This window comes from Manduca sexta, chromosome 5 (assembly GCF_014839805.1).
Source record: "Manduca sexta isolate Smith_Timp_Sample1 chromosome 5, JHU_Msex_v1.0, whole genome shotgun sequence".
Classification (NCBI taxonomy): Eukaryota; Metazoa; Arthropoda; class Insecta; order Lepidoptera; family Sphingidae; genus Manduca; species Manduca sexta.
In genome coordinates, this window is record NC_051119.1 from 6746908 (window position 1) to 6761604 (window position 14697).

At 34.4% G+C, this 14697-nt stretch overlaps 1 protein-coding gene across 2 annotated transcripts in view; it reads left to right on the top strand.

The window, feature by feature from the left end:
- The first annotated feature begins 8317 nt into the window (after positions 1-8317).
- The window catches only part of LOC115449372, a 72056-nt gene continuing 65676 nt past the window's right edge, over positions 8318-14697 (top strand). For both annotated transcript variants that reach the window (XM_037443977.1, XM_037443978.1), the window contains exons 1-2: positions 8318-8552; positions 14293-14337. In XM_037443977.1, the coding sequence (XP_037299874.1) occupies positions 8498-8552; positions 14293-14337 (100 nt within the window). In that variant the 5' untranslated portion in view covers positions 8318-8497. The remainder of the gene's footprint in view (positions 8553-14292; positions 14338-14697) is intronic.

Genomic DNA, 14697 nt, shown 5'->3' on the forward strand with positions numbered 1-14697 from the left:
CAATAGCAACGTTCTCTCGAACGCTATCGCAGAATTACCTTAATATATTTGTCAGGCGCATTTATTAATCTGAGTTTATATCCATAAAATTCCTAATAGATCTATAGAAAATAGAATATTGTAAATTGCCTATTGAGAAAAATAGAAAAAATAGGTGTCAATGATGGTTAATGAGTGGTACAGTCATATTGCAGACAGTTTATTGTACATATGAGTCATCTCGACCATATTGATCCTATTGTCTTGCATAAAACCAGCGTGAAGCAACGCCATTAATACCTCTACAAGTCGACGAGATTGCAAATTTAATGAATTCCAACAAATATTGTTCGTTAAGGAGCTTGCGCTTTCCAGCAGGCGAGCGCAAAAAATATAATTTACCACTATATTTAATTTTTAATTATTTCAAACAGGAAATAACTTTATTAGGTAACATAAATGCATTTTTTTGAGAAACGTGGCATACATACGTGTACGATAACCAGTACCCCTATTAGGAATTAACGCGTTATAATAAAGGATATGTACTTCGTATTGAGTAAGTTAACGTATTTGTATTTTTTAGACGATACCATACGTCAGAATGACACACGTGCTGCCGTTTTCCATACATTTATATATACGTATGCTTGTCTATGGTTAAACGATTACTTTTTGAAGTTTACGCACGCAATATACACGCTGTCGTATTTTAATTTGAAATAAACTCACACAGCGCTGTTAAAATTCCATACAAATAAAAATTAAACGAAATCATTTCGTTTACTACTAGATTGAATTATAGACTTTTATCCCCGAAAACTTCACACACACACCCACGCCTTTTATCCCCGAAGGGGTAGGCAGAGGTGTAACCAATGCACCTAATTTAAGCCGCGGGACAAGCTATCGCCATATCGGGCACAAATTCCAGACTTCGAGCTGAAACTGAGTAGAAAAATCACCATATCACTGCCCGACACAATATGGACACAATACGTATCGTACGCAATACAACTACGAAAAAACAGTCTATAAAAATCTACAGACTTTTATCCTAAGAAAAGCCGAGAGAAGCCGCGAGCACAACATAATATAATTAAAAACAGCTGTTACAAACAAAACACAATTCAAACAGCTATGAATGAATCGAAAGTTTGAAAACAATGCATGGCTATTACATTGTACGTAGGCTCTTATTCACAAGCGCGTTTATTGACAAAGCTCCGACATCTGGCTCCCGGATCAGTCCAATTAAGTATACGATGGGACGGACTGGGAAGAGAAACCGGCGGGTCGACCCCCGAGACGGGTAAAGTAAGGAACAATTCAAACTTAGGTCATTTATTACTTTGTATATTAAGTAAAATCATGTTTTGTATTGAAAAAATACTTGTCTAATATAATATTTATAGGAGTAATCAAATGTCATATGTCCACTTGACACAAGGGACCGATCACACTAATCAATCCAAACATAAAATGGAACAGAAAACAGTAAAGTCTCAATGAAGTTACACACACGCATACACACACACCTTTAATCCCCGAAGGAGTGAGCAGAGGCGCGAGTGTTGCACTCACTTCTCACTGAACGTATTTCGTTTGAGTGGTTTGTTTCGATAAGGGCGAGCCTACCGCTATATTGAACACAAATTCCAAACCTCTGTCCGACACTGAGAAAAAAATCCTAATATCTCTTTGCCTGATCGGGATCGAAACCGAGACCTTAGCACTGCAGTTGTACCGTAATACAACTACGCCACACAAGCAGTCAATGTTGATTTGGAAAATGATATTATTAATAATCTGTTAGTCCGCGAATGCGCCAGTATAACTACTAATCTTATTTCTTATCTTCCTAATGCTATACTTATAAATACGCGTACTAACTACGCCACCAAGGCAGTCTTATCTTACTAATATTATATTTATAAATACGGAAGTATATTAAGATGTTACGAAGGCAAAAACTGTCACCGGATTTATATGAAATTTGGCATATAGATAGACCATGTCCTCTACTATTATGGAGACTAATTTAATCCTGAAAAAATTACCTGTTTTAATCCGTGAAACATCCTTCTTGGGAGCGCAGTCGCGAGCAAAACCTAGTGTTCAAACCTCAAACCTAGAATAGTCTTAAATCCTGTATATTTCTTGACACAATATTCTTCGCACTGCAGGATTCAGATTACATTATTATTCTCTAGGCAGCTTTGAGGTAATACGATATTTGGAATACGTAGTTAGATAACGTTTGTAACCTTGTGATTATCTGCTCTCTCGGCCATATTGGACTTTGAAAGATTTTGGGGGGGGGGGGCTGTAAGTAAGGTCTTAGAAGACAACTTGCTACCGAGCGACTACTATGAAGCTGTTGTTGAAGTTGTTGTAGCTGTGAGTTTATTAGAGCAGTATAAACATATGCAACTCAGTCTTCTTCTTCCGATGTTAAGAGCGGTATCAGCTAAAACGTTGTAAAGTTAAATATAACATTTTAAAAAGTCTAACCCCCTTATTCAAAGTCGTTATTTATCTCAATGCTGACGGCATGGCGGCCTTCGAAACATTTAAAAACATTATAAACATAGGACCGTTGTGATTGGCTAATATTGAGATACAACTAGAATCTAGTTGGTTGTCAGATAAACGAAGCTGAACAACAGCAAGCTGTCAGACAAACACAGCTGTGAAACAGACTTGTTATCACAGCAATGCTCCGTCCTTAGATAAATAACGTCTATGAATAAGGGGGTAAGTGTTTTAAAAAGTTATCAGGTAATACGCCTCCTCAGTGTGCAACTTCAATAACCGAGAATCGACGTCAAGTCTTTCACTCTCCCCACATTAAAGCTGAGGGGGTCTCTGACCACAACATTAACCCACAAAAAAAAATCATTAAAAAAATCTTTGACAACACTGATACCAAATAATATTAATTCAATAAAAAATAGAGGAGTTGGACATACAAAATGTCTTCAAAGGTTATCTGCACTGTTATCAGTGGATGTTAAAAGAATCGATCAGACCACCAAAATTACGTCTACAGTGTTGGTGTTATATCCATTAATGACTCATACCTACAGTCGGTGTTTCTTTCAGTTACCTACAATATGAACAGCCAGGTCGGTAGAGTAGTAATGTCTCACAGGAAACCGTAAAGAGAAAATTAGGTAGTTAACAAGTTTTTAATACATTTATTAAAAATGTAGTCTTCCAAACCCACCAATACATAAGTTATAAGGCTTTGAAATTTTGTGGAAGAGGTAGCTGTCAAGCAACAGATATAGCAAATTGTGACGTCACCGAATGTGATCGAGCAAAACACTATGTGCGTGAGAAAGAGATAGTGCAAAAACTCAAGCTCCCACTTTTGCTCACAACAATATTTCAAATACGAATATATACGAGTTCAAATAATAACTACTTGATTTTTTATCCATTTAGTTTGGCGACCAATAACTAAGACTTTCCCATCTCAATCCATATTTGTTATTTTAAAACCCGGAAGCTGTTCCATGATTCTTCTAATATTGTGAATATTTATAGCCAATAGAAATCACTATAAAGGACATAAACTATGAAGCAACTATCTAACTTGGGAGTTTGCTAAATTGTGCAAACGATATTGTCATATTCAGTGGTCTATTTAAGACTTTTTTTTCTCTAAATAAGCCTGTCTAGTCATAATAAGCCACACTATATCGTTCTTTATAAACCACTATAGCGTTGTACATATTAACAAGTTTTTTTCTCTACAATTCCCAGTCTTTACATTATAAAACCAGTGACTCCACACACTTAAATATTAACCTTATTACGTTCCTGTTTTATCGACAATTTTAATTAATCTCTCGTTCTTTTGAAAATGTATTTTATTGCAACGTCATAAAAGCTACATCGACAGCATAAAATCGAGAAATGTGGTCCACCCTCCCCCCATTTTAATGCCAATTTGCAATATGAAAATGTTACGACTACAAGTTCACTTGTTTTCTTTTTAAAATTAAAACAGGTATGTAGAAACTAATTAGGTCCGGAGCGTTATTAAATTTAAAATTAAAATATAGATGTATCGTGGGACGTTTTGTAATCAGGGATGTTGTAACAAAATGGCTAGTCAGTATTAGTAAAATATTTCTATACATGTTATAAAACAAAAGTCCCCTTTTCTGCCTGTATGCATGTTATCGATTTTCTCAAAATCGACTGAACGGATTTTTATGAAATTTGGTATGGAGATAGTTTAAGACCCTGGGAAGGTTATAAGCTACTTTCTATCCCAGAAAATATATAGCGGGCCTTTTATCCCGGAAAATCCCATCACGCGAGCGGAGCAAAAGCTAATAAGAGAATAAAAAGAAAAAAATAATATCGGTCTAAGAGAGACAATTATTGTTACAGATTCGGCACTATTATTAAATAGGTTACAGCGACAGAGAAACTTCAAAGTGAGAAAATTTGTAATTGTCAAAGACAAAACTCCTACAAAAGATGGCGGCTTTTAGGAATCGAAGCTCAACGCATGAGATTCTATGATTACCATAAACATCTAATCAATTAGAGAGAATCACAGCAAGGGAAGCTATAGTGATCGCCACTTTCTAGGCATGCTGGATGGACGGTTTCGCAAACTGGGAACAAACACAAACAGCTCAGTAGAGTGATTGAATTAATTGTGACTTAAGTTCATAGTATTGATTTGAAAAATAAATTAACGAATAACGCAATTCGAATATGTTTATAATATTTTACTGTCTCCTTGGCGTAGTTGTAATACGTACGCGGTACAGTACGACTGCCGCTCTGAGGTCTTGTGTTCAAATCCCGGGTCGGACTAAAACAATTATGATTGAGTGTTTCCATTTTAAAAAATTACCCTTTCGCAACTCATAGTCAAGAAGTTGGCAGAGTGATACCCCAGTGCCTCGGAAAGCACGTAAAGCTGTTAGTCTTGCGCCTGATCTCTCTCCGGTCATGGCGGATTACCGTCTCACCGGACTATGAAGAGTACTTCACTAGAGAGTAAAGGAACAGATAGTGCCACTATGTATTGCAGCCACTTGTGCATTGTAATATCTCCCACGTACCTGGCTGAGTTTCTTCGAGATAGGCCGCCATGGTCGAAATTCGACTAGAAGGGATTCATGGTTTATCAAATATCAGTCGTCTTCATTATAAGCACATTAGACATCAGGAAAATATGATGATGATCCAATTCATTTCAGTTTACATAATTATTGATACAAATCAAATCTTTTTAAATTAAACTATTTTACGAATTTCATCGCGGTTTTAATATTTTACTTTTCTCCCGACGTTTCGAAGAAGATTTAAATGTCTAACATTCGTGTAAACTTAAGAAATCATTATACAAATCAAATCTGACAAATTTAATTAGTGTAGAGGGTTTGTAAAGGATACGCAACACAAGTTTTAAACTTAATGCGCATCCTAACTCAGTTGCATTAACCGATATTATGTAAGTGCTATGATTTGTAAAAAAATTAAAAATAAAATAGATTTATTACTAAAGGTTCTTGAACTTGCGACGTTATCATTACTCACGGGTCAGAACTTATTCATTGATGATGAAATACGTATCACAAAAACTATAAAGATAATGGAAGTATTTATAAAAGTTCTAATTACCTAATTGTTAATTCTAAACAGTTGAAATTATAGAAGTATATGTATGAAATTGTTATACTTCTTATCTCACATACTCACACCTTTAATCCCCGAAAAGACGGTACAGGCGCAACTGTTCCATCTACTTTCCGCTATATGTATTCCGTCCCAAATAGTGATAGGGGACGAGCCTATCGCTATATCGAGCACAAATTCCAGACTAATACTGAGTAGAAAAACCCAATAACACTCTGCCTGACGAAGACTAAGAAAGATAGGTTTGCTGGCGGTAGGATATATTTTATATGCACCCGGATAGCAACCACCATATACAAGGTGTTAAAACTCTCCATAGTAGCTCACGTAAGTGTGTCGCGTTCCGGGATCAGTCTGTGTAAATCTGGTTCACAGGCCGGCATAGTTGTGTCGACTGTGGAGGGGTAATCATTTCTCGTCATATATATAAAAAATACACTATTAAGCTTCACAGTTGTTTATGCGTCAGTTTTTGCGGAAACATGAAGCTATATCAAATACAAAATTCTCTGCAAACAGAATAGGTTGTATGCCTATTAGATTCTTTATTAAAAATTAAAAGATTAGTTTGATAGTATACGGAAAATACGAAAGTTATCCGAGCTCTTTTCCTTGTTCGTTCTTTTGTAATAAGTTTTGTTTGATTAAACTAAAGACTAAATTATCCTCAATAATGATGATATTAAAATACTTAATAATAATTCCTTTAGACTCTATCAAATTTGCTACCTTGCGAATACAATTTAAAATATCACTAGCATATATTGGATATCAAATTAAACAGCTCTTTTCTAATAGGTTGCATAGCTTTACTCCAACTTATCACTTGGATATTGAATATCTAGTTTAACAGCTTTTTTCAAATAGGGTTGCATAGCTTTACTATAACTAGATATAAAATTGAGAGCCAGGGAGCCCAGATAGTTTTTTGCGATTTAAGCCATTTATATTTATTTCATTTAAATAAGGTTCTCCAACATTACACGCATATTTTTAATATAAATTATTAAAATAACATTCTGATGTGTGTACCAATTAAAGAAGAACACAGCACTCACAAATTAAGCCAATGTTCATATTTTACGGTTAAGAATAAAGAAAAACAAATTAAAAGCAAATCTGTCTTTTTTAACAAAAGTATAATATACAATGAAAAGCCTATTCATAAATTTAGATTATTAAATGAAGATACATTCAATAATTGGCAACTCGATATTTGTAACAATAAAATATTATTTGTGGTAGTTTATAGGTAAATAATTATTACACAATATTTTAATGTAGAATTAAAATGTAAATATTTTATTTTCGCAATATATTTTTTTATTCAGATACATGTTACAATTCAATATAGATTAAATCAATTCACTCAGGATGGGCATTGAGCGTTAAGTTTGAACTTGTGTCGCATACAAAAAAAATTACAAATATTTAGATTTTAGTTCGAAGTTTACTACATTTTTTTATGGTGATGCTCAAACAATTATGTCGCAAAGTGCCTCTGCCACCATTCTCCTCTACTACTCACGGGATTTAGACCTTTCTCCACCACGAAGGCCTAAATCAGCCTGGCATGGAACTGATCGAGATGAAGTACTCTTTCTTCATCACTCAAATCTTTAGACATAGAGTAATTACTGGGGCTTAAGCTTATGAATGTCTCAGGGTGACCAGTGGAATGCCAGACAATTTATAATTGAAAATTCTGTATGGTGTTACTGCTGTTTATAGCCGTATCGTTTACGATCCGGCCAGCCGTATACTCTCAACATTAAACTGCAATAAAACATAACTAAATAACTCCATCGTGCCTAGAAAATATCTTGATCACACTCCGATTACCTATAATAAAGATTGAGTACGATATTCCATATCCACGATCTTTCCTATCATTTATTTTAATTAACCTCTTCAATATTAATGAACATTGACATTTGATTAATAGCAAACTTCTCTAATCTTAGCTGGAAATGAGTTGATGCTTGTATACCAACGTTAAATGATACTAATGTGACAATTAGAGGGCTCTTAATAATTGTTTGTTTTGAATTATACTAGTATTTTTTTCCTAAAACCATTAATGATTTAACCTCATTAATGTTTCTAAATATCGATTAAATTGTATTGTAGACAAACAACTGTTTTTGATATTATTTTTAGAATCATCATTTTTTTTATCTTTATTTTTCAAAGCCATGTTTATAAACCTCTTAGAGATTCTACGAAAAATCAGCCCTAATTGCGTTTTTGTTCTCATGTTCTAAGAGTTAATAGACTGTACCATATATATTTTAAGGTATACCAGCTTATCAATCCCACTGCTGGGAACGGACTGCCTCTACTACCTTAAGTTTATGCTAAAGTATGATGTCAAGTGCGAGTTGATAGATTCACATATCTACTATCGAAATTATCTATGTATATTTGTAAGGTAAGTATGTAAATTTTCTCATGGAGTTTTCATCGGTAACAAGAGATAATTGACAAAGACTTCCATATCCATAATCCACATTTCAATTACAACTCGTTTCACAAATTACCATTCGCCTCCCCCAGTCCAACTCGTTACAAAAACCCAGGCACACGCCAATCAACCATAATATGAAATAGGAGACCAATGTGATTCGCTGACTGCGCGCTCAACGTGCCTCTAACGACGTTTGCTCTTCAATAATCACCAACAATTTAATGAGAGCTTAGTAACGTTCCATCGATAACGTAGTCGATAATTTTGTCGATAATATTGTTTACTCTGACCCCAACGCGACCCTGTCGATAAAACATCTCGGAATTGGTCTCATTCTACGTTTGGTGTGCGAAACGGCACGATGCTCCGAGTGGTATAAAAATGTATTTGTGTGTGTTAATATTGTGTGTGTGTGTCGGTGCGGTTCGCGCTTCAAGTATGTATTTCTTTATATGCTGTTAGGTATAAGGTTACATCTTTAAGTGTGAAAATCATTGCAATACAAAATACCACGTTTATAGTGTGGTTATTTTTGTTTGTTATATGTGGGAATTTGCATTCGAATACCTCGTGCTATTGTTTTTACGTTTATACTTACCTCGTGCTATCCATGTTAAGGCAAGTTAGTAGGATTTTTACTGAATTTCTAAAAGCAGCTTAAATTTAATTTAACACGTTTTTCATATTACACTCGCACATTACAAAACTTACGTATAGGTACTAGGGTATATTTTTGTGATTTTATTAACAGTTAATGATCTAGATTTGTATTAACTTTAGTACATTTTAAAGCGTATTTAAATTTAATTCAGTTGTCAATTTAATAATATCTTATGGGGCAGGTATTATTCTAAATGCGTGTTATATCCAACAATATATTTAAAACTTATAATGCAGGAAAAACTGCCACCGATTACTAAAAAATAACACGTGACGAATACACAAAACTGTACATACGCATATTTTCATCAACGTTTACTCTCATTATAATGCGCTTCTTGAAGTAACATTCAAAATAGCTTATTGGAAAAGAAAAAGTTTCGCAACTGTTAAAAAAACGCTAAAATTGAAATTGGCATTTATCGATCCCTCCATTGTCAAATGAGATGACGAGGATTTAATATGCTTCCTCTGTGTTGTTCCTGGTTTGATTCCGGCCGGAAACATTTGTTTAGTGTCTCGGCTCGTGACGTATCAGGCGCATAACTCATGTTTGGACATGGGAGAACGTCCTAACATTGTTTTAATTTATTGCGTAACCGAGATTATGAATTTTGGATCTGATATTTATAAGGTGATTTTTTTTGAGTAATTATTGATCAAACTATACTATTTTATTACTACTGTTTTGATATATTCTCACGTATTTTTATTTCGAGTCCAAAAAATTAATACCAACTTAAACACTAAACTGTTTAGAATTTATTTCGTGCAAATTCTTTTAACGAATCGTCTAGTGTATTAATAACTAAACAATAACTTTTCCGATGCAGTATTTAAACCTCCCATTCGTCTCACAACCGGCACTTTAAAGGCTATTAATATTAACCTACAGTCGGACATTGGCTATTACCTGCTTTTTCCCGGAATTCCAAGGTTTAGAGGACATATCAATCATAATAGGAATTACAGTATAATCCGTTTATTATGACTCTGCCTATATTGACCAACCTCTTATTATGACGTAATTACACTACGAAGTTTGGTTTTCATATAAGATTCTTTATAAAAAAGTCGGATATAATGACTTCCCTTACAGTGACATGTCGCTTATTGTGACCCCTTTTAATAAATTATGTCCGGTTATAATGACCGACATGATTCTTTACGCCTTCGGTAATGTTCGTTGATGCCCGACGACGTTCGGCACGTGGCTCGTTTTTATTTTGAATCTCAGTGATGGGGAAGAAGAAGTCGAGGAAGAACCATTACCTACCGCAGAAGAGGCATTAAAAGCTGCACAATTATTATCCTGATTTGTTCATAGCAATATTGAAAACGATAATTTGACCATAGCGATGTCTTCTATACATAATAGTATTAGAGACTGTTTTTACAATAAAATAAAAAAACAAAAGCAGACAAAATTACAGATTACTTACATTAAAAATACAACTTTTATGTACATACATACATACATACATTTTATAAGTTACTATGTTTCTCTATTAAAGTACTTAAATACATGCATACCATTTACATAAAAATGTTTTTTTTTCACAAAACGCTTTGTATGACGTCCGCTTATTATGACGTGTTTGTCAATTCCTTTCGATGTCATTATAAACGGATTCGACTGTATATTGGTTCCTTTGGCGAAGCGTGAAGAAACAATTACGTATGCCAGCATTACTGTATCGACTAGGTCGGTGTTAGTCCAATTTTTTTTAGACTTATCAGAGCCTCAGACAATGTCCCTTTCTACAATCATTAACAATAATAGAAATTTAAAAATATATCAGAATATACTTGCGACAACTTGGTCAAAGCGAATAGATAAGAAAATAAACTATCTGGTGGTAGGACATGTTTTATATCCGCCCGGATAGCAACCACCGTACACAAGGTGTCAAAACACGTCATAGCGGTCCACGTAACTGTGTCGCGTTCCAGTATCAGCCTGTGTACCTATATACGATTCCAACAGGCCGGCATAATTGTGTCGACTGTCGAGAGGTAATCATCTATCGTCAGTCGACAATCTATTAGACCCCACTATACTTACCATCTGGTGCAGTGGAATCAATTTGCTGTGCTTGTATAAAAAAAATAAAAACTAAAAAAAGTATAAAAACTAGAAAAAGAATAAAAACTTGTCTAGGGCTAGCTATGTAATTTTTTCATGCCAAATACAATATGAATCATAAATTGCACAGGCAATATTGTTTACACTAATTATGTTAAGATGAGGATTGGAATTCGATCTGAGTCCTACATCCGGCCGACCTTAGCGGCTGTGGTCAGCATTATCAGTTCTGTGACGTAATCAGCACAAGAAAAGATCATGTGCGTATAATAGGACTTTTACGAGTGAAACGAAGGGACTTGGGCTTTAAAATATAAATGGAGGCACTTGTGGAATATTGTTTATCTTCTTAGTTAATAATTATGTCAATAAAGTTGAAATAAAAATATGTTGCGGATTTTATCACGCCTTTTATATTATAATTTTCCCGACGTTTCCAAGACTGCAGCCTTCGTTATCACGGGGCGAACTAGACTCAGTCTTCGGAACAAAAAGACTGCGAAAGGTCGAGAGAAATTTATAATATAAAACACGCGATGAAATTCGCAAAATAGTTTTATTTCAATGTCTAACATTCGCGTAAACATAAGAAATCATTAGGACAAGTTTAAAATATATGACAATAAATCCAAATAAACTAAAGATATTGCTAAGTATTGTCTCATTATATTCATGACTCGGTCGACCTGTATGCCATCAAATCTATTCGATTGGCTAAATGTAACAAACATCCAAATATTAGTAAACACGAAGTTTTTTTACAGATCTTTTTAGTTTTAGTTTAGATTAGAAGTCAACGCCGAAGCCTCTCTAGGAATTTAGATAAACTTTTGACAAAGATATATTTTTTGTTGTTGTATTTCTGTGAATAACGAGACGAGCTTGCCAATCACCTCGTAAGCGATACAACCACCTATAAACAGTAGAAACAACATCCAACACCTTGAATTACAAAGTATTGTTCGGTATTCCACTGCGCTCGCCATCCCGACACATGAGATTTTAAGTCTTATTATGTCCAATAGTTACACTGGCTACAATTCATTACACAAGATACACCACGTTCTGGATAAATATACAGATTATACAATGTGATTTTTATTTCGAAATATTCTTTAAAAGCATGCGGAGCCGCGAGCAGCGTCTAGTGTGTAATATTAGTAGGATATACATCATTTTTACAAGTAATCGTAATTTTATCGTACACAAAGTAGGTATTGGTGCAATGCAATTCCGGGAACTGATAGGGTTAAGGGCATAGTCCAGTTGCAACGGGATTGTTTACAATTACGATATTGTCAATCACAACTGCGATAACAAACATGTTTACGAAATTATTTACATTTTCATTCAAGCCTTCATTCTCACATTTAACTAGGATAGTAGGAATCTCTAATTCGAGGTTCATTATTTTTTTAGTTGTCTATTTATTTAAACACAATATTGTTAACATTATATAGTAATCTGTAAGGACCTGTTTCACAAGTATAAGGAAAACTTTATTTGACACTTAGTAAACAGTTACCTACTCATTTTATTGCCATTTATTTGGGATCATAGATTGGAGTACGACTTTTGTATTTGTTTAACTTATACATTTATGTGACGAGTACCATTTCTCCTAGTTGTGAAAAACCCTAAATCAACTAATCTTAAATGTTAGGTAGCTCTAACTTATTCCCGAGTGCTTTGTAACGTTTAATTATATACAACTTAAGCAGGAGGTACGTGGAGTAAAGAAGGGTATAATGTCTTTTAATTAACCAACTTCAAAAAAGGAGAATGTTTAAAACATGACGCGTATTTTTTTTATTGTTTGTTACTTCAGAACTGTTATTCATTAACCGATATGGAAGATTCCCTTTTCTATCTGAAATAATATAGCCCAAAATTGATAACTGTTATATTGTTTTTTTTGTATTTAGTGGCTTTTGAAGGCGATAAATTATTTGTTAAAAAGGGTTTATTTTACTTCTTCATCTATATTGGCTTTACAAGCACATACTTTTCTAAACACGTTCAAATAACGCTGTGTCGTTTGACAATAGTCACTTCTCGTATTCATTCACACAGTAGTAAAAAATGCAATTACGCGGCACGATGACGCCATGACGTGTGCGAAGGGGTTGGATAGTTTATCGTGAACATTGCACTAGCCCCAGTTTCCACTAGTTAGTTGACACACAAGTACAAGTTATAAAATTGTACTTATCTATTATGGAAATAAAAAAACGCGGTATTGTGCCATATTATTTTATTGCATAGAGTAAAAAATTGACGACAGACAAAAAAAGAGAGGGGAATAGACAGAAACACAGATAATTAATATTCGACATATGTGTTTGAGTACATTTAGTAACAATATTACTACAAAACAATTGCTATATGAATCTCTATTCATATTCGCGTCTTTACGAATATGATGATTCACACGAACAATTATCATTTCCATATAAAATTATACGTGCCAAGCAAACAATAGTTATCAAAGCGCAAATATCGAACGTTAGTTGTTTACTAACTATATGGGGCGACGTTGTGGAACGAATCGCTCCAGCAACCCTGACCTGAGATGAGGGTTAGTTAATCTATTGCCGTGCTGCTGATTTATATTCTTCAGATTCAAATTGAATATGGAACTTCGAAAAGAGCACATGGCTGAAAATTTAAAAGGTTTAGGAAATAGAAAAAAGAATATTTTCTAAAATAGCGTAAAAAAATATATTTTTGGGTTACAATTTGAGTTCAATTAGTAATAAAAAATTACAGAAGTTTTGTTATTATTTGTTATTACGTATACATTTCTAGATATGTTATATTTATGAGATTTTCCCTTTTCCAAATTGCATACTCAATTATAATTTTAAGTTGGTGTTGCTCACTTCCACTTGAAAATTCTTAACCGCTTTTCCTACAAAAGTTCCTTAATTACTTTTGCTGGTGGTAGGATATATTTTATATCCACTCCGATAGCGGCTATACACAAGGTGTTAAAACCCGCCATAGTGGCTCACGTAAGTGTCCCGTATGTCACGTTCCGGGATCAGCCTGTGTATATTGGGTTCTATCAGGTCAGCATAATTGTGTCGACTGAAGAGAGGTAATCATATCTCGTCAGTCGACATTCTATTGGACCCCATTTACGATCAGGGACAGATCACTTTGTCATGTCCATATATAAAAAAAAATACTGTACCGATTCTTAGCGCCTTACGAAGTCAGCACCATCTGCTTAAAATATAAGATTAAAGATACGGTATTGCCCACGGGAGTGAAATATCGAGATAATACTGTTATGATAGTACTATTTATGAATATAATAATATTCTATGTACAAATAATTTAGATTTGAAGAATTTGGGGCGCTTTAATACTGTGTATCCAACCTCACCCTATATATTGTTATAGTAACATGTGTGTTTGCTTTCAGATTCGCTAAAAGACCCATACATTTGTGGACCACCGACATGTTCGCGTAAGTTTACTGTTTATTTATTTATTGCACTTCACACAAAACATGTAAAGGCGGACTTAAAGCCAGAGGCATTCTCTACCAGTCAACCTGAGGTGGCCTGTTATTATCGGCTTTTTTACTGCGGGTAAAATGGCTTCTTCGCCCCCCACCACTTGGGGACGAGTGGAACGGATATGTTGGTTCCTCCAGTCTTACAGCCCAATGTAGACACACGGGTAAAACAGTGGCGAAGCGTCCATACAACCCGGTTCCTACCGGCTTACCTTTTAGGTTTATTTACGTTTGTCTTAGATTTTATTTTCCGTTAAATTTTTTGTAAATATGTTAATTAAGTTTTTTATTTTTGCACCGGGTTACCTT